Raw genomic sequence first — 20,884 nt, 5'->3', positions numbered from 1 at the left:
AAAGCGGTCAAAAACATGCCATTTAGAGTTTGCCAAGGTGGTTAACATGCATTTCATTGTATCGATCCAAAGTCTTCTGGTACTTTCTTGGTGGTGTGCTCTGGCTGGTATCACTTTTTTGGTTGTCTCCAATTTTAATTATGTAATTACTGAGAGAAGTAATTCCAATTCTGAAAGTATTTTTTTACGTTTTGCATCGTGCGTGACAGAACCGTGCGTGTCCTGTCTGTTAGATGCAGAACAAGTGTTCAGGACTTATTTGGACTCATCTCTGCCGAAATGTGTTGCAGATATGTGTTAGTATTGTTGGGATGCAAGCTTTCCAAAACCTCAGTGCAGCCTTTTTCATTTTTGTGTATTTATTTATTTTGAACTCATCCCTGTATTCAAGCATTTTCCAGAAGAGAACAGAATGTCCCATAACTGCATGGCTGTCATCTCATTACCTTTGAAACACTGTTGATGTTTTGCAAATGTGCATGCTTTGCAAGGAAAGCTGCAGAACTGTCGTTTTTATGCCATAACGATGCCATTTTATTTAGAGCGCTTTCTAACTTAATACAAAGCAACAGTTTCCTTATGGAGATGGGAATTTGCACTCATGGCATATGGCCTTCATTTTATTTGTTTCAGGAAAGGCTGTTTCAGAAGCTCATCCCTGGCATTCTCCAGAGAGTCCTGTCTGCAGGAAACACCGATACAACCAGGCAGAGATTGTTGGCGATGTACTGTCTGGTCCAGAGACGAGCACCCCCTATAAGCCAGGCTATGTGAGTTGGAGGCTGTGTGGGCACTGAACCTATGCTATGTGTAGCTCCATCTTCTTCCCTCCTCCAGCATCAGAGAAAAGATACGTTGGTGGCGGGGATGTTCACTGTATGGAAACATAGACAGTCTTTCTGGTGGCTCAGGGAACCATTGAGAGTCTCCATCTATGCACTCACTAGAAAGCTTCTCCAAAGCAATTCAGAACAACGTGTTAGGATCCTGATCAGAATCAGTCAAAAAATCATAAAACCATGACAGAGGACCATCCTCTGGTCATAGTATGATTTTGAGAGAGCTTACCTTCCCAAAGAGGGTGTGTGAACATCTTCCTTTGGTATTTACTTAAAATATCTCCCTTTACTAAACAGACTTATTTGAAGGGTCCTTTTCTAGCTTGCAACCCACCATCTAATCTGCTTCAGGGCAATCAAAAAAATGACTCAATGGGATTAGCAGTGAGGGAAGGCCTTCTTGTCTGCTGGTGGCTGGTTTCCAGATGTGGCTTCACCTGCAGCTCCCAGGCTCAGTGTATCAGCTCAGGCTCAGAGGGCCAACTGTCAGCCCTCTTTCATACACAAGGTGGTACTGCTACATGGCTGCTTTTTTCACCATTAATTCAGTTGTAAAGCCTTAGTATCATATTACTGAGAACTGGAATCTAACAAAGAGCATCAGCAGGTGTAGGCTGTCTGGTACATGTAGTGCCACTTCCATGTCCAGTCTTGTAATAATTAGCGTCAACGTGGTGTGTGTTTGTTTCCCAATAAACATAGAGAGCCAGCATAAACTATTAGCAAAGAAGCAGAAGCCCAGTGCAAAATCTGACTCGTGAGAGCTCAGCAGCAATCCAAATGCACACACAAATGAAGCTTGACTTTTGATGACTTGTTAACACACTGGGCTCACCCTTCAAAATGTCATTCCAGGTGAAGCAGCTCAGCTCTGCAAGCAGCAGCAGTGTCAACAAGGAGAACATCACATCTGTTAACACGAGTGATGAAGAACCTCAGGATGACCAAGAGCTTGTGACTATCGCAGCTGCAGAGAAGCAGTCAGGTACAGAGCATTCAGGCACTGTGTTGTAGTCTTTGTCCTGAGGCTCATGGGGATACAAAGCAGAAATGGGCCAAAAAATAGAAGCACGTTTGCCTTGGGAGTAAAATACAATTAAATTGCTATAGTCCAAATGAATGCATTTTGCTAAGAATCATTGAGCATTCTCACTTCATTTTGTCCAGCCTGAGTTTTCTGTTCAGACTTTTCCATTTTGTGCCATAATTGAGAGACATGAGTCTCTTGACTTGTTGAAGTGAATGAAAAGAATTTCACTTTTGTGTGGATACTGCGTACCTCGGAGTAACACTTTTATTCAGATTTCAAATCAAAGAAGTCCGTTTCTTTGTCTAAAATAAGGTTGCCAGGCTTCATTCTCTTAGCTGTTGAAAGTCTGTACAAGATACTACAGCTCCCATTTACAGAAATGTTTTGTCAAAGTTGGGAATGTACTTTGTTCTTCACTGTATTCGCTGTGGTCCTTAATTCAAAATAGGCCAACGAGATGGTTCTCTTAACCTTTCTGGACCCTGTTCCTGGTTTCAGGTTCTTGAGACTGTAATACGATCATGTCTGTACTGCAATTGTAAAAGCAAATTAAGTGGCAAAAAGAAGAATGCAGCTATATGCTGCAGCTTGCTAAATTTCTGCTTCTGATATCAGAAATGGGCCACATTCCATACATGGGGTGAATAGGACACCCTCTGACAAAGGCTCACAGAAACAGTGCTAGTGACTGCACAAGTGCTATCTGCATCTCCTTTAGCCATGAACTGGTGAAACATAAACCCAAGTCCAAACTGCTGCATCATACTTTGTCCCATTGTCATATCTATCAGATTCCAACAGGGTTCACTGAATTCCATCTCCTTGTACTTGTCCTAAGCTTCCAGCTGAATTAAAACAGCCCTGAAGTGATGTGATAAAAATTCTATAGCATTACTATGGGTAAATAGCCCGGTAGCATGCAAAGTTACATTGTGTTATCTCAAGAAATAAAAAGTGAAGTAGTAAATGGCAGCAGTTATTTGGCCCAAGGTAGATTGGAGAATAATTTACCTTTTAAAACCCTTGCATCTGTTTTATGGAATGTTCATGTAAGCATTTGTTGTTCTGTCACTTGTAGGCATTATTGATAGGTGGGAGCTCATCCAAGCTCAAGACCTCAGAAATAAACTTAGGATAAAGCAGCACTTGCAGCACTGGCAGCAGGTGAACTCTGATCTCAGCGATGTCTCTGCTTGGCTTGATAAAACTGAGGAGGAGCTGGAAGAACTGCAAAAAGCAAAACCTCCAACTAGCATGCAGGCAATGGAACAGAGGGTCAAGAAATTGAAAGTAAGTTATGGCACACTGAGAAGTGGGATTTCGAGATGCTGATGCACTTTATTGTTACCTCTTGTGCTCCTAGGGTATGTCAGCAGCACCAGTGCTAAGAACAGTGTGTATGTGGCACAGAGGAGCTAAGCTGTGTTGGCTAGGACTGATGAGGCCAGTTAAGCAAGGTGCCACCTTCATCTGTAGAGTTTTGCAGGCAGCCAGGCTTAAATAAAAGCTTCTCCTCCTTTTCTGTTTTCTTACCAAGACAATTTGTTCTCTCTAAACAAAAACATTCGACCCCAAACATCTCTCTTTAGGCCTTTTCCTGTTAGAAAAAAAATACAGAGAAAGCTTAAAAAATGAAGATTCAGACTTTCCAGCTGCCAAGCATCTGGCCCAGTCCTGGGGAGGTTGGGTATTCTGAAGAGTGGTACTGGCACAGTTCTCTGTTCTGTGCCAGTCCCCTCTATGCAAACCTGAAAGGGATTATAAATTAATTAAATTAAAAAAAAAAAAATCAGCCAAGACTTTACAGCCAGTAGCCATAGCTCATGTTTTGCTCTTGTTTTGTTTCTTTGTAGCTCCAACAGAGTGACTGTGCAAGATCTGCCCTAAAGCTCTCTTTTTTTAGCAGCATGGTATTTGCAGAAAATCTTAGCTCTTAAATAGCATTTTTGTCTTAGCAAGAATTGGGTAGTTGAAAGATACAAAATTTCAAAATGTGTGGTTGTATTTTTCAGTCAGCAAATGTAGATTTCTCATTTGAATAGTATGTATTAGATAAAACCAAGAAACAAAGTATGCTTATTAGTCAGCCTCTGCTAATTTTTAGCTGAGTAATTAACAGTTAGTTAGAGACACATTACTGTGAACGTTTGTCAACCTCAGAAGTCTTGTTGTGTTGCCTGCTGTGACTCTCAGCTTCCATAAATTAAGTAGGACTAAATAAGGTCTGCAGGTTGAACCAGCAGAGTGCCAAGGTACATTTGAGTGTTAGGCTCAGCAGACTTAGGTAACAGAATGCCTCAGGTTGAGCCCTGCTTCTCTGTGCCAGCCTGGCTCAGGCACCAAGTGCAAGGAAAGGTTTAAGTGACACCTGGCTCATGGCAGCAGGTGCCTCTCATCAGGCTGGGGTTGGGTGCCTGACCTCTTCGAAGAGCACAGTTTAGGTTCTGCTTTTCTCCTGTGCATTTGCTAAAGAGGATTCCAGATGGTTGTAAATCCCCTTTGTAGACAGCTTGTGTCTCTCTGAGTCCCTAGAAGAGCCAGCATGCATATGTATAAGACTGTGAAGTTTATGAGGTATCAGGACATTCAGGACATCCCAATTGCCTTGGATAAGGATAAAACCAGTCTGGCTGCGCACTGGCTTACTGGTATTTAGTTTTCTCTGTTGGACTATTTGTATTCTCTGATATCGAAACATTGCTGGTTGGAGGGATACAGGATTCTTCGTTGGGGAAAATGTGGCTAACCAGTGGTTTTCAACAAGTGGGCTGCAGATCTTGAGAATGTATAGATTGCTTTTCTGACTGGTTTGTAACAGAATCTCAGTCGGAGCTGTGTTTAGTGCAGAACTCATCCTGCAGCTCTTACTTTTGTACTGCAAGAGCCCACAACTTGAAAAAGACTGATTATCCTTGATGCAAACTTAAACTTTTTGAGGGACCAAGACATTGTTTATCACTCTTAAAAGAAAAAAAAAGTGAAATCTACGTTAACATAATGTGGAATTTGCCAAGTCATGGTTGTATCATACAACTGCCTTTATTTCCCTCTACAAGTTTAAGGGAGAGGAAGAAGTCAGGTAGGGTGGCTATTCAGCAAGACCTTGACAAGTCAGAAAGGGGCTGACAAAAACTCTGACTAGAGAAAAGAGAGAACTCTTCACAATAGTGGTGGACTGATGTAGGACCAGGGACCCACATTCAAATTCTCCATCCTGTGAGATACTCAGAATTTGAGTGGATGAGGCCCTGAGCAGCATGCTCTGAGATTGATGTTGCCCCTACTTTGAACAGGAGGATGAACTGAAAACTTCCAGCTGTCCTTTTCAGCATTATTTTAAGGATTCTGAGGGGGGCCAAAACCTCTGTGAATCAAAAGAAATATCATGTGATGACCTATGAGAATATTTGTACAAATGTCAAGAAAAGAGACAGAAATGCTAAGCACTGAGGAAGGAAGGGCAGAAGGGGATTAGGACATAATGCTTGTGACTGATAGAACAGGCCCAGGCATCTTTGTTTTCTTTGAAGTGAAGAAAATAAAAAAGAGCACCAATTTTGAATCTGGTACCTTTTCAGGTACTGTTAAGGAACATGTTAAACAGCTTTCCCCATTACCTTTTTTTTTTTTCTTTTTGGTGGGGCTATATAAATACCAAACAAGTTTTTCATCATTCTTAGAAGCTCCTAATCCTCTTTTCCTACCAGGACACACTTAAAGCATTTGATAACTACAAGGCAGTGGTGCTTTCAGTTAACCTGAGCAGCAAAGAATTCCAGAAAGCGGATAGCACAGAGTTCAAAGAGCTTCAGAACAGGCTTCGGAAGGTGAACTTGCGTTGGGAGAAAGCCACTCACTCACTGGACAACTGGAGGAAAGGTTTACGGCAAGCCCTACTGCATTGCCAGGTGCATACAACATACAGCTTACATGGGAAAGTCTTCTGGAGGATGTTACTGTGGGATGGATATGGGGAGAGAACAAATGGGCAAACTTCTACATGTTTGCAGAATGGTTGCTCACATTTTGGAGCACCTATTTCTTTTCATGATAAATTTGACTTGGTTGGGTTTGAAGGGTTTGGCAAAAATATCTTTGAACTGGAAAATACTTTTTTTATCCTACGAATGCACTCGTTTAACTAAAGCCTCCCTGGTTATTAATTAATTGTCAGTTCTTTCTCATCTGCACTGGGTCTCGTGTTTTGAAAATGCTGCAAAAATATATTTTTTTTCTTTCTTCTTCTCCTCTTCTCACTTCTTCCTCTAGGACTTCCATGATCAGAGCCAAAAACTAATCCTGTGGTTAGCAAGTGCCGAAGGCCGAAGGAATGAAGCACAAATCACAGATCCAAATGCTGACCCTCATACAATACTGGAAAGCCAGAAAGAGTTAATGGTAAGTAGAGACTGTAGCACCTCACTTCTTCCAGTAAGCCAATAGCTCTCACCACAAAAGGAGTAGCAATATGTTCATTTCGTGTGTAGCTGTAACAGCAATTCCTGTGTACTGCACTTGGACGAGCAGGTTGAGTTGTTCTTTAAAGCTTTCTAAAGCTCATCCGCTTATGGGAGCATCCATCAAGATGAAAGTAACAGCTTGTTGCACTGTTTTTTGTTTGTTTCTTCTAAGCAACTGGAGAAGGAGCTGCTGGAACAGCAACTTAAAGTAAACTGTCTTCAAGAACTCTCTGCTTACCTGCTGCTTAAATCTGATGGCGAAGATTACATTGAAGCTGATGAGAAGGTCCATGTGATTGGAAAGAAACTGAGACAGCTTATTGAGCAAGTTTCACATGACTTGAAAACAGTGCAAGGAAGTCTGGTGAGTCAGTTTAAATACTTGTTCAGCAGTCTATTTTATTTATGAATAATCGTATTCGTTTCAATTCAGTCTTTTGTAAATACTTGTCAGTAATTCTACCTGCAAAAGCTAAGAGCAGTCTCAATGTAAGTAAAAATTTTAGCACTACAAGGCTAGTTGGTTACTGAAATAGATGGCCCTGTGAGGTTGTGCAGTTTCCATCCTTGATGTGTTTCAAAGCAAACAGGAGAAAGCCTTTAACAGCCTGGTCTGATCTCATGGCTGACCCTGCTCTGAACAAGAGATTCAACTAGATAAACTTCCTGAGGTCCCCTCTAACCTGATTTATCCTATGAGCTATACCTACCAAGTATCAGATTAGGAGCATGTAATGAACACACAGAAATCTGCAGAAATACGCTGCTTATCAGAACTATCAGAGATGTTTTCAAGTTAATACCTGCACATGTTTGTTCCTTAGCAGTTCCTTCTGGTTGAGCATAGCAGGTAACATTTTGTTACGTTAGAGAACCAGAGCATCTCTTTACAGCTTCTTTAGCTGTGCACCTGTAGAGAAACAATGGAAGATGATTCTGAACTCCATCTGTTTTGAATTTTGATGATGCATTTTAAAGAGGGACGTGTGGTTACCTTTTAGGATAGCAGAGTATTCCTGCCAGTTCCAGATGACTTGGACTCAGAAGTCTATCATCCAGTTGCAGTGAAATCCAGCCCTCCTGTGAAGAAGGCTAGTATTTTTTATTTACTTATTTAAACTATTTCACTATCAACATATATGATTTATTTTGGTGTGATTAGCTTGAAGGTTCCTCAGATGAAATCATTTTACCTTTTAGATATGAATACCTTATTACAGAACTTACAGCAGGACTGAAAGCCTACAACTGCCTTCTTTTAAGAAAGAAATTAATTGCTATAGTTTCTGAATTCTGGATAATAGATACTATTTGTCTCAACAGATCACAATAAGGAGAACTTCAGATGGCAGAAAAAACAGCAACACAAGGTATGAATTTGTATTAACCTGAGTGGTAAGGCAGCTGTTCCTCTTAAGTAAGCTAACATACAGATGGAGCTTCTCAGCTTCTGCACTGCTGTGCAATCTGAGCTTGTCTTCCCTCTTGAGAAGATCTTTTTGAGCCAAATGGGGGCATATTTGCGTTTTAAGCAAGTCACCAACATACTTGTACAAAGCAACTTGCACCTTAGAGGCATTTAGTGAAAACAGACCATGAAGGAAAGAATGTCACCTCCATTATGTTAGGGTCTGTTAAAAGGATTGATTGTGGTGACAAAGGCAAAATAGAGTCTTATCAGGCTGGAGCAGTGGCTTTCCAGGGTCCATTTCCAAGTACTTAGAGTGGCTTGTTTGACTGCTGGGAAAATGTGAGTTTGCAATCCAAAAAATACATTAAAAACCCACTGATCTGAGCTATTTTAAATAAACATTTCTTTTCCAGAAATATAAAGAAGAAATATAAAGCTAATCTAGCAGCTGGCTTCCTCCAGAGCAGTCTTGCATGCTTTGAAATTACACTTAAAGCGTTCTTATGCAGTGCAGCCCTGTACCCTGGAAGGTGCAGGGTACAAACCCCCGAGAGGCAGTTCAAATAACTTCTTAATTCAAACTCTGAAGTGCTGTTTCTGTGTGTGTGTGTCTTCTTTTCAGAGCTGAAAGCCACGCACAACCGACTCACGTGGTCCCTCAGTCCCCCTCCTTCTTTTACCGTGTGTTACGAGCAGCTTTACCCCTACAGTTGTTCTTTCTACTGCTTCTTCTTCTGGCGTGCATGATTCCATCTTCTGAGGAAGACTACAGCTGCACCCAGGCAAACAACTTCGCCCGTTCTTTCTATCCTATGCTGCGATACACCAATGGGCCTCCACCAACATAGGAAGAAGCCCAGGGATCTCCAGTTATACCAAAACACACTCTTTGCGGTGCTTATTTTTATGCTGCTGGCATCAATGAAACGGTGATATCACGTAGTTAAATACAGAAACTTGTATGCTGTGTTAGTTCCCTAAACAGGCCACTACAGCACCCTCCCACCCTACGCCCTGCTGCCCAAACCTGTGCTGCAGCTCAATAAAGCCTCACGTTTTAGCATTCTCCGGTGGATGGGAATGTGTTAAATTTCACATCTCTAAGTGTATATCTTGAGAAAGATTCAGCATTTTTGTACGGAAAATGAACTTTTTCTATAGATTTTTAAACTGTAAGCAACACACTTTATACTTTGATGCAATAGAACACTATTTTGTAGCTGCAGTGCACTTAAGCTTGCAAGGTGATCAAATACTGAGTTATTAGATGCAGAAACTACTTCACAGTAATCTCAAACACAGCAGTTGGTCTCGGGTTGGCGCGATGAACAAGCAGTTGAAGAGGCACTTTGCCTAAACCAGTTACTGCACACACTTCACATTACTGTATCTTTTGGTACTGTGATCACTGGGTGGAAATAGAAATCTGCATCTTTCCGAATCTTTGTTACTGTGTTTTATTCATCTGACACATTCAATAAAAGGATGCACATTTGTTTTGTTTTACATGTAATTTTCTAGTGGTTAGGACTGCTGTGTTGTCTTTTTGTACCACTTTTGAAATACAGAATTGTTACAGTGCATGGAAATGGTTTATAAATGCACAGATTTTCTAGATGAACACAATTATGTAGACTATCCCTGATGTATGCAAATACTGTAATGACTTTTTTAACGAAAGTTTTTTTTTTCAGTTTTTAACCTGCTGAATAGTGTACAGGATCTGGGGAGAGAATTGTGCATTTTTTTTTTTTATATATATAAACTCGCTGTAAGATTCTCCACCTTAAGTATGAAATTGACAGTGTAGGCAATGGCTTGAGAAACGTTGTACAGTCAGCTTCACCATTGCTTCTGTTGTACAGTTTGAGTACTCATTAAAATTCTGCCACTGTCTGCAGGGAGTAGCGGTGTGTGCGGCGCGGGGCAACCAGCGGTGTGTTCCAGCAGTGCTGACCCTTCTACACCCTGATAAGTCCACATATTTGCATGTTCATGCAACGGTGTCAAAAGCTGCATTACCACTCTCTTGCTTGTCAGGGCAAGAGAAGAAAAATTCCAAACTGGAATCTATTTGAGTTTCACAGCTCTGTAGTAGCAAGAGGTAGGAATGGGCCCTTCCCCCCAAACTCTCCTTCCTCCACTATCATCATTTTGTATTTTGAAAGCAATTACTTTCAGATGGAGCTCATTTAAGTTTCTGGCTCTGCAGAAGTCAGCCAACTCTAGCCATTATTTCATTGCTGGGTTGTCACAAATGCCCATGCAAACCTTTCTGCCGAGGACTAATAGTCACTTGCTGACATGATATTCAGTTCTGCTGCCATTAAGCAACCTAAGCAGGGAAAAAAATTGGAACAATGCTAAAAGGTCGAAGGAGAATTTCATAGCCTGCAATTTCCTTATTATATACAGTTATATCAAATTGTCAAGCTGATGTAATGTATAATATGAGGAGCTTTTATGAAATTATCTCAAAATGTAGCAAAAAAATAAATTCTGGGAAATTAAATGTTTTTCCCCCAGTCCTATTTTAAATAGTTTTACCTCCAGTTTATAACTGCCATACCTAGGCCGACTCCAATGTCTGCTTCAAACAAGTCATTATATGTATCCACCCGTCTCCTGCTGTCATCCTCTCACTCAGGCACTCAGGGTTGAGTTGCTCAACGAATGGGGGAAAAAAAAGAGGGCAGGAGCAATAGGGAGAGCAAGTGCACACGTGCTCAGCAGTGCACAGGCGTTGTACAAAGGACTGAAACGCCTCCACCTGGCTTTGGCTTGAAGTCATCTTTCTGAAACCTACGGAGCCACTTGGAGCTGTGAAACTTCCTAAGAACTCCCATACCTGACAGACCCACCTACAGCACACAAAGTGACTGTGAAGGTAAGGATGAGACACTTACTTACCCACAGACACTGTGATTCCACACATTATAGGCTCCAGAAAGCAGGCTGAGATCAGCTACAAGAAAGAAATGAGCAAAACCCCACATATGTAGGTTTTGTGATACTGGTTTATTCAGCCACAACAGTTCTACAACTGAACAACGCGTGCATCACTGGGAAAATACCTCAAAGTCACAGAACTAAATAGCTGAGAGACAGGAAGGAGGTTGGTTGGTTTGTTTTTCCCATCCATATTACATACATCAAACAAAAGGTGCCAACTTCACTCCTAACACTGTTTCTACTCCATCTTGTGAGGATAGGCTGCTGAAACTAACACCATGTAGGAAGCAGGACTCAGAAAATTCTATGGACAGTAGACATAGGAAATGTGCAGAAACAACTGTTCATGGATACAGTATCTCTTCACTACACAACACTGTGATGAGTAAAAAGATTTGTTCAGGCCGTAGCAGCAGAAGCTGGCATTTTATACCATTGCAGTCTGCTTTTAATGCACTTAAATAGAAATCACTGACACTCAAAACCACGTTAGTGTAGGCGACCTCTATGCTAAAAGAAGGGAACAACAGTAATAAAATATCCATATCATCAATAAAATGAAGCTTTGGCTACGAAACATACCACACCTTTTAACTCACCACTTCAGATGAGTAGTAAAACACTAGAAATAAGTTATAATACATTTCAGCAATCCACTTGCTTTCCTTACTCCCATTTACAAAGCTATCCTTAGTGTTAGTTTAGGCACTGGGTCAGTACAATCTACAACCACATCCTTAACTTTGCCAAGTTATAATCTTGCAGGACATAAATAATAATGTCCAACACTTTCTTCTTAGAAGAATGGTGACAACAGCCAAGGCATGTCCATGACTCCTGTCCCTGGCTGTGCTGGCTTACAGCAGCCAAGGTCAGCTATTCTGCCATCCAGGGAACTGGCCAGAAGATCAAAATTCAACCTTAAAAACCAGTAATTCCTGTGACAGGACATCAGACTGTACTCAGTTTGAGGCATCTCAAATGAAGCCGTGCACATCCATACCTTGCTTTAAACATCAGCTGTCAAGGTACGAGCAACTTGTTTGCCATGGGCAGTTTTTTAATCTTCATGGGAAAGGACAGGGAAGGGAGAGAGTTGCCTCTTTTTCTGCATGAGCGCTCAGTGCTAAGATCAGAATAGACTCCTTCATAACAACCACATTTTTAATATATGAGAGATAAAGCACAGCCTAAGAACGAACACTATTTCATCAGTGCACAGCTATTTTCTATCACTCAGATAAGAAAGAACAACCTTGGACACAAAAGCAGGCTCTGGCCATTTGTGTCTAGCTCAAAGTAAAAAGCTCCGGCTTGCTTTCTGTATAGCTGGGACCCAAAGCTGCCAGGAATATCCTGCGGCAGAGCTGTGCCTCTAAAGAACCCCATCACACCCATGGGCCATCAGCAGTATCAGTGTGCTCAGGTTGAGCTGCCCTTTGAATCTTTTGCTGACAGAGGATGCCAAATATATGTGTACAAAAAGGCACAAATCTAAATTATATATTCTCAAAACAAAACAATAATTCTTACCTTAGATAAAGCTGACCACTTGTAACAGTTCAAAAGGATAAAGAGGCAACTTTCCAAGAACTCACTGCATTTCTAGCTCTTTAAACCACTCTAATGATGCAAACACAGCAAGCGTCTTTGATTCTCAACATGCCATCAAGGGGAAAGCAAAAATTTCCAGCAGTTAGAAGGATGCTCTGCGCTCATCACAGTGTTCCCTGTATAGCACTCAATCAGTAAGGAGTTAACTGAAAAATCACAGAATTGTAGGGGTTGGAAGGAACCTCTGGAGCATCTTGTCCAACCCCCACCTTAAGCAGGTTCCCTAGATATTATGGCACTAACCATATTTATGCAGACAGTATGTGCTGTCTGTCTTGCTTTCCTGCATGTTTCATAGGAGCACCTAGTCTATCAGGCACTGTGTCAGGGGAGGATTTTCCCACTCATCTTCTCCCCTCTGGCAACACCAAATGTAATTTGCAAAAACACGGAGCTCTGGAAAAGGTGTAGCATTCCTGGAGATGAATCATACACCCTCATCACAGCTCCCAGAAATGCAGCACAATTCAGGCAGAAACAGCCACCTCTGGCCTGGTCCTGCCCCGTGGCAGATGCTGATGTGCAGCAGGGAAGGGATGCTGCAGAGCAGCCACATTCTCACCTCCTGATGGGCCTCTGTAGCTCCTCAGCTCTGTTCTTTCCTGCTGGACATGGAGATGCTCCCTGTACAGGAGCTGAAATGCACCGACAGCTCTGCCTGGGTTGGACACAAATGTTCTCCTCACCTGGGCTGCAGTACATGAGAAGATCTGTGGGGTACAGACCCGTGGTTAACACAGCATCTTACTCAGGAGTCAATGTCCATTGCCTTATCACAAGGTCCTTGTTTATCAGCTATGCCATGCTAGAGACATACATCTCCCTCTTTGCCCACACATGAGCATTAATCCACAGATGTGACAGCTCCTGGGTTTTGCCTATTTTAAAACACCAGTAGTAGCTTTTAATAAAACGATGCTTAACAAAACAAAATCTGTTGAAATCACATCTTATTCCCTTTTAGACTGTGAGTAACAACATGTGAATCACAGCGTGGCACAAATCTGCAGCACCGCCCTTCTGCATCAAAGCAGTGTAAATTGGCATTTAGACATTTGTTGCATGACTGATACCCACTCTTTCCCAGTTTCCCAGACATTTACTTCAGGAGTGCACATAAACTCGGCGCTTTTATAGCGAAACAAAAAATAGCACTTAAATGTTTCTTTGAAAAATTGTATTAAACAAAGCAAATACACAGGAGAAGGAAAATCAGAGCAACAACACTACAACGTGGAAGGCCGGGAGGTGACAGCAGCCAAAGATACCTTTTCACAGCAAAACGTCCCTCAAAATGAGTAAGGAGCCAACGAATTCAAGGCTGTACTTACATTTTTACCTTTTCTTTTTTGTAGTAAATATTAAATATTTTAGAAGGGCACTGCTATATTACATTTCTTACAAACAATAGAAAGGTAGCCAGTAAAAATTGAGACAGCAGCAGCATCTGATATAGTACAAGATCAAAAACAGGACAAGAGATTTGTGCAACTCACTGACAATGCTTTATGCTCCTCCTATAAAAAATACTGTTCCGGGCTTCAAAAAACACCAGGATCAAAGATCTGCAAGATACTCAAAGCATGCAAAGGGGGAACGGCGCAAAGTCCCTCATCCAAAAGACTTAGGCTCAAAATGGACTTTTGGGGAAGTCCCAGTTTAATGTCACCACACCCGCAATGCCAAGAACATGCGTGTATTATAGTAAAACACCTCCACTGATAGCAACTGCAATCGTAGCTCACATCAAAATGCAATATTGGCAGTGACTGGAACAAATGGTGCCATCCTGCTTTTCGCTGAGGTGGTCAGATGAGCTATTTGCAGTCTTTAATTTCCTTAGCGGGTGTTAAACACATGCAGAAGTCAGCACCACAGGGAGACCTCAGCCTGCATCCCAAGTGACATTCAATTCAAACAAGCCATCACACCTGTGAAACAAACTCTGAAGGATCCTGCACAAAATATGGAACAGCTTCAGGTGAGAACGAGCAAGCAGCAAACCTGAGGGCAGCAGCCCAGCTCAGCCTCCCATCCCCTGTCCCTACGGCGAGGTTGGGGTGGGCAGAACCCAGACCCACAGGCAGTCAAAAGGGGAGGGAATGCAGTGCGTTTCCCTGCTGATCTCACAAGCCCCGGTTAGCAGAGCACATATGAACGCACACGATGTTCACAGAGCAACCTTTTGTACCTAAGTGTCATAATAGATTTAACACCATTAATAAATATATAAAACAACATCTTCATTTCACAGACAGAACACATTTCAAAAGTCAGCACTGACTGAAAGAAGGGGGCAGTTTAGTGCTGGTTTAAAGCGCTGAAGAATTATACACAGGTAATAACACGGGTGTTAAGAACTTGCTCACAAAATGCGAATGTAAGCTTGGTTTCACATTTCTGAAGAGGCTCTGAACTGGCCCAAGGTGTTTTTCAGAATGGCTCTCAAACGAGGGCCCATGCAGCCATTGCATATTTAAGAACAAAGGAAACTCCTTTCCACTGTGCACATCACCCGCAAAGCAGTGCTGCCCAGTGCCCAGCACACACAGGTAAGCAGATTCATCCCAAACACTGCTGCTGTATATTTCATCCCGCCTCACACCAAAAGATCAGATCAGTTAGTCAGTGCTTAAAAGGATTGGGCTGGGACACAGAGAGTGAGGCCCTGACCCCTGGCCCCGACACAGACCTCTGTCATCTCAACCCGGTCACTTTATCTCTTTGTCTCAGTTGCTTTTAAAAAGGAGAGGCAATAATTCCCTGTCTCGCAGGACTGTTCTGAGGCTTAATTTCATAAGGTGCTTTTAAGAGTCTTACAGAAGGCACTATAAAAGTGCGGCTATTATAATGTCAGAAACAGACAGAGGTGTGCGCCTCGCAATCTTTTCCCAAGATATCCCACTGTGAATCTAGAAGAGATGAGGACTGGCACTAGGTCACACTCCAACAGTCCCAACACAGCAGCTCAGTTTTCTCCCATAACTTTCAGCAAATGGAGGCTGGGGACAGCCTGCATAACGGGGCAGCCCCGTCGTTCTGTTCAGACCTGGAAATGAGAAACTTATTCAAACTCGGGATGTGTGACTGGGGTCTTCCTTTGCCCTCGGAGTGTGTGTGCGTTCAACATCTCCAGCAGCAAGTCATACACTGGGACCACATTTTTGCACTTCATGCTCAGCAGATGCTCCATGCCCTTGTTACTGTGAAGAAAAACAGACAAAATGAAGTCAGTGATATGTATGACCAGTACAGAGAAGGAAAACACTCACGGCTTCAGGAGTTCCTTTTTTATGAGTTAAGAGATGTAACTACTGCAGACTGTGGGATCACATACCGCTAGCGGCAGTAACAACATCCTAATGCTCTAAGGCTGTGATCTACCAGCTAAAGAACCAAGATTTGTGCTTTTCAACACAAACTGTCTTCAGAAAATGATTCAGATGTATCACTCCTATTGAGATGACAGAGAAAGCTTCTTTGGTGCCATAAACGCGGGAGACCCATGTGCTGCAGCTGTAAACAAAAGGGGAATTCACACCACGTAGCTCTATGAACCACCTACATCTCCCAGCTGGCTGAGCAGGAATACCATATGATATTGGCTAACTTCAAGCAGTTTGCTTCCTCTCTGCTTGTTAGATCTTGTGTTAGATCTTGCAGATAACTACAGGCTTTAAGAATCCTCTTTTTTCGGTCACACAGCAAGGTATGGTGACACTTTGCTGACTTGAAATCTCTGCAGCTGTATCACTATTTAGATTGACAGGGGATGGCTATTGCTGAAGGATAGCAGTTGTACACACACACACATATATATATGCACTGAGATACACTCAGAGTTTGGGGACTGAAAACCAAGTGTACTTTGTACCCAATTAATCACAGTGGAAATAGCAGCAGCCAGCCAGCCCACAGCTGAACTACTGGATTGGACTGGGAAGGAGGCAGTGCATCCAAAAAAAAATGTTCTGCTGCAATTCAAGAGCTAAAAGCCTAATAAAGACCAAGAGGAAAGAAAAGACCTCTTTCTACACTAGCACTTGAAGGTCCTGCATCACCAGACAAGACAGGTGAACAGCTGACCTCTGGGTAATAATTCAAGATGACAGAGCCCGAAAATTAAAGCATCTATTTGCAGCACCCTGCATTTGAGACCACTGTATTGTAAGCAGAGATGAGAAACCTAAGGTGGTCCGGGAGCTGGCAGGGAGCAGAAGAGCTGCTTCAGGCTGGATATTAGTAAATATTATTTCTCTGAAAGAGTGGTCAGGCACTGGAATGGGCTGCCCAGGGAGGTGGTGGAGTCACCGACCCTGGAGGTGTTCAAGGAACATTTGGATGTTGTGTTGAGGGATATGATTTAGTGAGAACCATTGGTGATAGGTGGATGGTTGGACTGGATGATGTTATAAGTCTTTTCCAACCTTGGTGATTCTGTGATTCACATGAGGAAAGCCAGAGTGTGGCATCGTTGCAGTGCATGGCAAAATGCTAGAGTTCTGAGTAAAAGGACCAGTTGTGGCTCCCAGGGTGCACAAAATATTTGGCCTGCGACAAGCACAGAGTTCAGACCACACCTTGTCCCTCCAAAACCCATGTTGCAGATCAGCACTGAAAGGGACTTTTGGACAGAAGAGTTTTGGTTGCTGGGTGTGATGTTTCTTTTATTATTACTATTTATTTTTATTTTGTCAAAGGGCTGAATTTGTGTTATTGTTGCTAAATGTTTCAGGAGTGAATGTAGGAATGCTTCAATACAGTACAGTTAAGAGAGCATTTTAATATTAATCACATTGCCTAGTTAGCCACACTAGGAAGGACAGTCTCACAAAAAGAGAGATAAAGAGGGTCCCTCAGGGGCATTATGAAGTTCTAGACTGACTCTGTCACTGCAAGAAGCAAACACAACAGCTGGCATATCCCTCACATTCTGTAAGATTTACCTTGCATGTCTGACGTGGGAGAGCAGCATCAGCAGATTGGCCAGGCGAGTTGTTTGCTGCTGGGAGGGGATTCCACTCTTTGCAATAACCCACACCAGAGCATCTGTGACCACATTGAGCAGGTGGTGCAGTTTCCTGTTGCTTTCAGGTTCTTCTGCTGACAAGGGAAACATGCCTACCAGAGAAGACAAAGAAATTCTGCTTGTGAGGCACAAAAAACTCTAACTGTGGATTGTCTTCCAATGTAATAATTCACAGGATAAGAAAAGTTGTATTTCCTGACACACTCACACACCCAACACAATACAAACAGTGCTGCATGTAACACGCCAAGCTTCAGCTTGTATTTCTTCATCCAAATGGGATTTCTACATCGATTGCATAGTGATTAACTCTCCCAGATCCTCCCAAGACAACACACTGAGCACAGACTCTTCAGTCAGACTGAGCTCTCAGTCTGTGGGGAAGCAGATGTGCCTTCCATTCTCCAGGGTTTTTTCCTTTGAATCACATTGCACCATGCCCTTTAGCTTCTATCATGCTGAAAAAAAAAACAACCAAAAGCTTTTTTCTCCAAGTAAATTCAAGGGAGGAGGAGAGTGGCTGTTCTTACTGACTGCTGTAGGCTCCCAACAGCTCATCATGGTGCCACAGGACAGCACCTGCCTACTGTGAGACACCTCAGAAGTCAGCAAAAGCAGAAGAAAGGGGAGTGGGGAGAAGAAAGAATAAATTGCCACGAGGAAAGTCTGGGAACACTCACTGGTATTCTTGATAGAGAATCCCAAAGATGCCTATGGATGGAGAAAGCTCCCGAACAACTTGAACACCAGAAGTAACAGACTAACCTTACTAAGGAAGGAGAGCCTTGAGAGGAGAAGTGGTTTGGTTTTTTGGGAGGTGAAGCTTTTAAAAAAGCCATGGCTAATGAGCATTTTTTCCCCCCTTTGGCTAAATAAAAATAAATGGAAGAGCTCTGTTGTCAGTTGAAATAATGGAATCTGTTCTACAAACAAGTCAGAAAACAGCTGGACTATTCCCCTTCGGAAACAGTGCTGAGAGTTACACAAAAGCTTCATGCTGAAAACAGTAGATGTAAATAGTATCATCATTCTATATACAGATGGCTTTCGGTTGTTTCTGTTGTTGTTGTTGTTGTTTTTCTTTTGACCTTACAAAATGTTCTGGGGAATAAAAGGATTTTACCGCAGGCTGTAGAAGGCTGCAAAGCAAACTTTCTGTCCTCACATTCATCTTGCAGAACTGTTGAATTCTTTCTAGCATTTCTGCTAATTAATTATCATTAAATAGAAATATTTCAGCACAACTGATCGCCACTCGGTTGAGTAAATAATTTTACTAGTACAAAGAACAGGCTTGTATAGGCATGAAGGAGCATCACTCACAACCAGGATCCATGGAGCTCTGAGCTGCACTCCTGATTGATCACTGTGGTCAAGATTTGAAAAGGACATCCCCACTGCCTGGGTCACAAACCCACCCTGTGAGCAGGTTTTCAGATTTGGGGTTACTCATGCAGTTCTTTAGAGCAGGATAGAGACTCTGAATCCAGCAAACAATGTGGCTTAGAAGTTTCTTGAGCAAAAACCCTTATGATTTGATGAAGTCCATTTCTAGTGTTCCCTTTGAATTATGCTTTATCTCATTTGATATTTCTGTCATTTTTAGACACTAATTTCCCAGCCGCAGTTGAAATAAGTATAATTTGGTGAGTGTCAGAGGCAATTGTGTACTCACTGGAATTGAGGAGGATCATTGCCTTGACACACAGATACTCCTTGTGCTGCAGTTTCAGCTCTCGGAACCTCGAGGTCATGGCCAGGAGCATATCAAAGATTTCCAAAATTCCCTCTACGCATTTCCCCTCGTCCCTATGGAAACATTTAAAATGTTACCAAAAAAGTAGATTTTAAGGAACTCTGACTCAGCCAGATAAAAGCCATAGCACAAAGAATGCTGCAAGAAGCCTATCCATCTCGTCTGTGGGAGCATTCTAAAGGTTCTATCAAGAAATCTAAATGGAAAATTGCAATGGCATAAAAGGTCAGTGCCTCTAAGAAACTAATTTTCTCTGTAAAGTGTTTAAAGTGCATACAGGATTGACCACAGGTAAGTGTGACCATATTTCTGTAAAGAGGCTTTAACTTCACACCAACATAATTTGTGATAATCAGCTTTAAACTACGTACTACAGGGCAGAGCACAGCACCACCTTGAGTCATTTGCTAGATTTGGTTCATGAGGAATTCATTCCATGATCTGTGACATCCCTGTTTGTATCTGACAGAGGTCTAAAGAATTAATAATTAAGAAAGCCCCACTAAAGTAAGTTTCTTTTACAATAAGATAATTCCTACAACCCTCCAAAACACCTTTTGCTTGTTGAAGGTGTTCACGTTTGAATAGCTTTGGATTTTGTCTGGCTGGTTTCATTTTATTTATTTATGGTTGCAAGTGAATGGTGATTGTAACCTCCATTTTGGATATTAGAAATGGTACTGTTTCCAGTTCTGAGGATGAACTGAAAAAATACATATACCTTTAGCCATTTCAATGGGCTTTAAATGAATCAGAAGTAATTTTAAACCACTTAAATTAATGCTTCACATTTTTTGTTAAACATTACAAAGCAGTAAAGCTCTATGATGCTGTATTCAAAGGCATGCCTCTTACACCACCTGTAAGAATTTTGCCTGCAGTGCTGTTAACGTGAGGCACACCTAAGGACAGGAGAACTCCTGTCTCCAAAGGGAGGTGCTGAGTGCTCAGGCTGAGGCAGGTAACACCACCCAGGAGCTGAAAGTACAGGCTGCAGAAAGGCAGCTGCCTCAGTACTGCCTGGCTTTTCACGTGCCTCTTGGCAAAGGAGAAATTCAAGCTTTGGAGGAGGACTGGCAGCTGCCAGCATCAAGACAAAGGCATGAGCATCAGAGAAGTACGTCCACAAAGACTGTGTGGGTAATGTAGCTAAAGTTCACACGAGCATATCTTAAAAATAATACAGGATGCCCAGATGCTCGCTAGCTCCCACTCCATTAAGTTTTGTGGAGATGGAGGAAGCCAGCTCTATTCGGCTCCTATTAGCTCTCGAGGACTGAACATATCGTACATTTTCTTATCATTGCAGTGAACAATCCAGTGTGTCCTTGCATTGAATTTTATATGAGAAAACCACAATTTACTTCAAATCTTCTGTAATTCAAATTTATTTCTCTTACTAACCCATTTTGCTTTCTGAATCTATGATGGCAACGATTATTTAGCTCGAGCCCAAATTGGTGCAGATATGAATTCTCCTAGGTTGAAAAGGTTAAGAGAGATTTTACTCCTTGCCAAGACAGCAGATTCTCTCTTTTTACCAATGTGAAGCCCACATCAAATTGTTCTAACATGCTGTGGTAAAACATTCTTACTAATCCATATTCTTCCATGCTGATACATAGCTATGGATAAATAAGTTTTAAGCTTGCAAACACTCTACTAAGCTTGAAGGAAACTTTCAATATTAAACAGCAAGTTACTTTTTAAAATCCCTTTTGGCTAGTGCTACAAAGCTCATCAATGTAGCTATGAAATCTGCACTTGGTACAGGAAAAAAAATCTGAGATAAA

At 42.0% G+C, this 20,884-nt stretch overlaps 2 protein-coding genes across 6 annotated transcripts in view; one reads left to right on the top strand and one right to left on the bottom strand.

The window, feature by feature from the left end:
• SYNE2 (spectrin repeat containing nuclear envelope protein 2) overlaps positions 1-10,245 on the top strand; it is a 172,594-nt gene extending 162,349 nt beyond the window's left edge. For all 5 annotated transcript variants that reach the window (XM_090141784.1, XM_031605585.2, XM_031605584.2 and 2 more), the window contains 9 exons: positions 634-770; positions 1,695-1,824; positions 2,948-3,159; positions 5,577-5,777; positions 6,139-6,267; positions 6,502-6,693; positions 7,331-7,420; positions 7,653-7,699; positions 8,363-10,245. In XM_090141784.1, coding sequence (XP_089997910.1) covers positions 634-770; positions 1,695-1,824; positions 2,948-3,159; positions 5,577-5,777; positions 6,139-6,267; positions 6,502-6,693; positions 7,331-7,420; positions 7,653-7,699; positions 8,363-8,588 — 1,364 coding nt within the window. In that variant the 3' untranslated portion in view covers positions 8,589-10,245. The remainder of the gene's footprint in view (positions 1-633; positions 771-1,694; positions 1,825-2,947; positions 3,160-5,576; positions 5,778-6,138; positions 6,268-6,501; positions 6,694-7,330; positions 7,421-7,652; positions 7,700-8,362) is intronic.
• A 1,101-nt stretch (positions 10,246-11,346) lies between these two features.
• The window catches only part of ESR2 (estrogen receptor 2), a 73,643-nt gene continuing 64,105 nt past the window's right edge, over positions 11,347-20,884 (bottom strand). Inside the window, exons 9-11 of the mRNA XM_090141786.1 lie at positions 19,011-19,144; positions 17,253-17,427; positions 11,347-15,509 (exon numbers count right to left, since the gene is read on the bottom strand). Of these exons, the coding sequence (XP_089997912.1) occupies positions 15,371-15,509; positions 17,253-17,427; positions 19,011-19,144 (448 nt within the window). The 3' untranslated portion in view covers positions 11,347-15,370. The remainder of the gene's footprint in view (positions 15,510-17,252; positions 17,428-19,010; positions 19,145-20,884) is intronic.

The sequence above is a fragment of the Phasianus colchicus genome, chromosome 5 (assembly GCF_987193195.1).
Source record: "Phasianus colchicus chromosome 5, bPhaCol1.hap1.1, whole genome shotgun sequence".
Classification (NCBI taxonomy): Eukaryota; Metazoa; Chordata; class Aves; order Galliformes; family Phasianidae; genus Phasianus; species Phasianus colchicus.
Note: the sequence above shows the minus strand (reverse complement) of the source record. Positions and strands in the feature narration are given on the sequence as shown.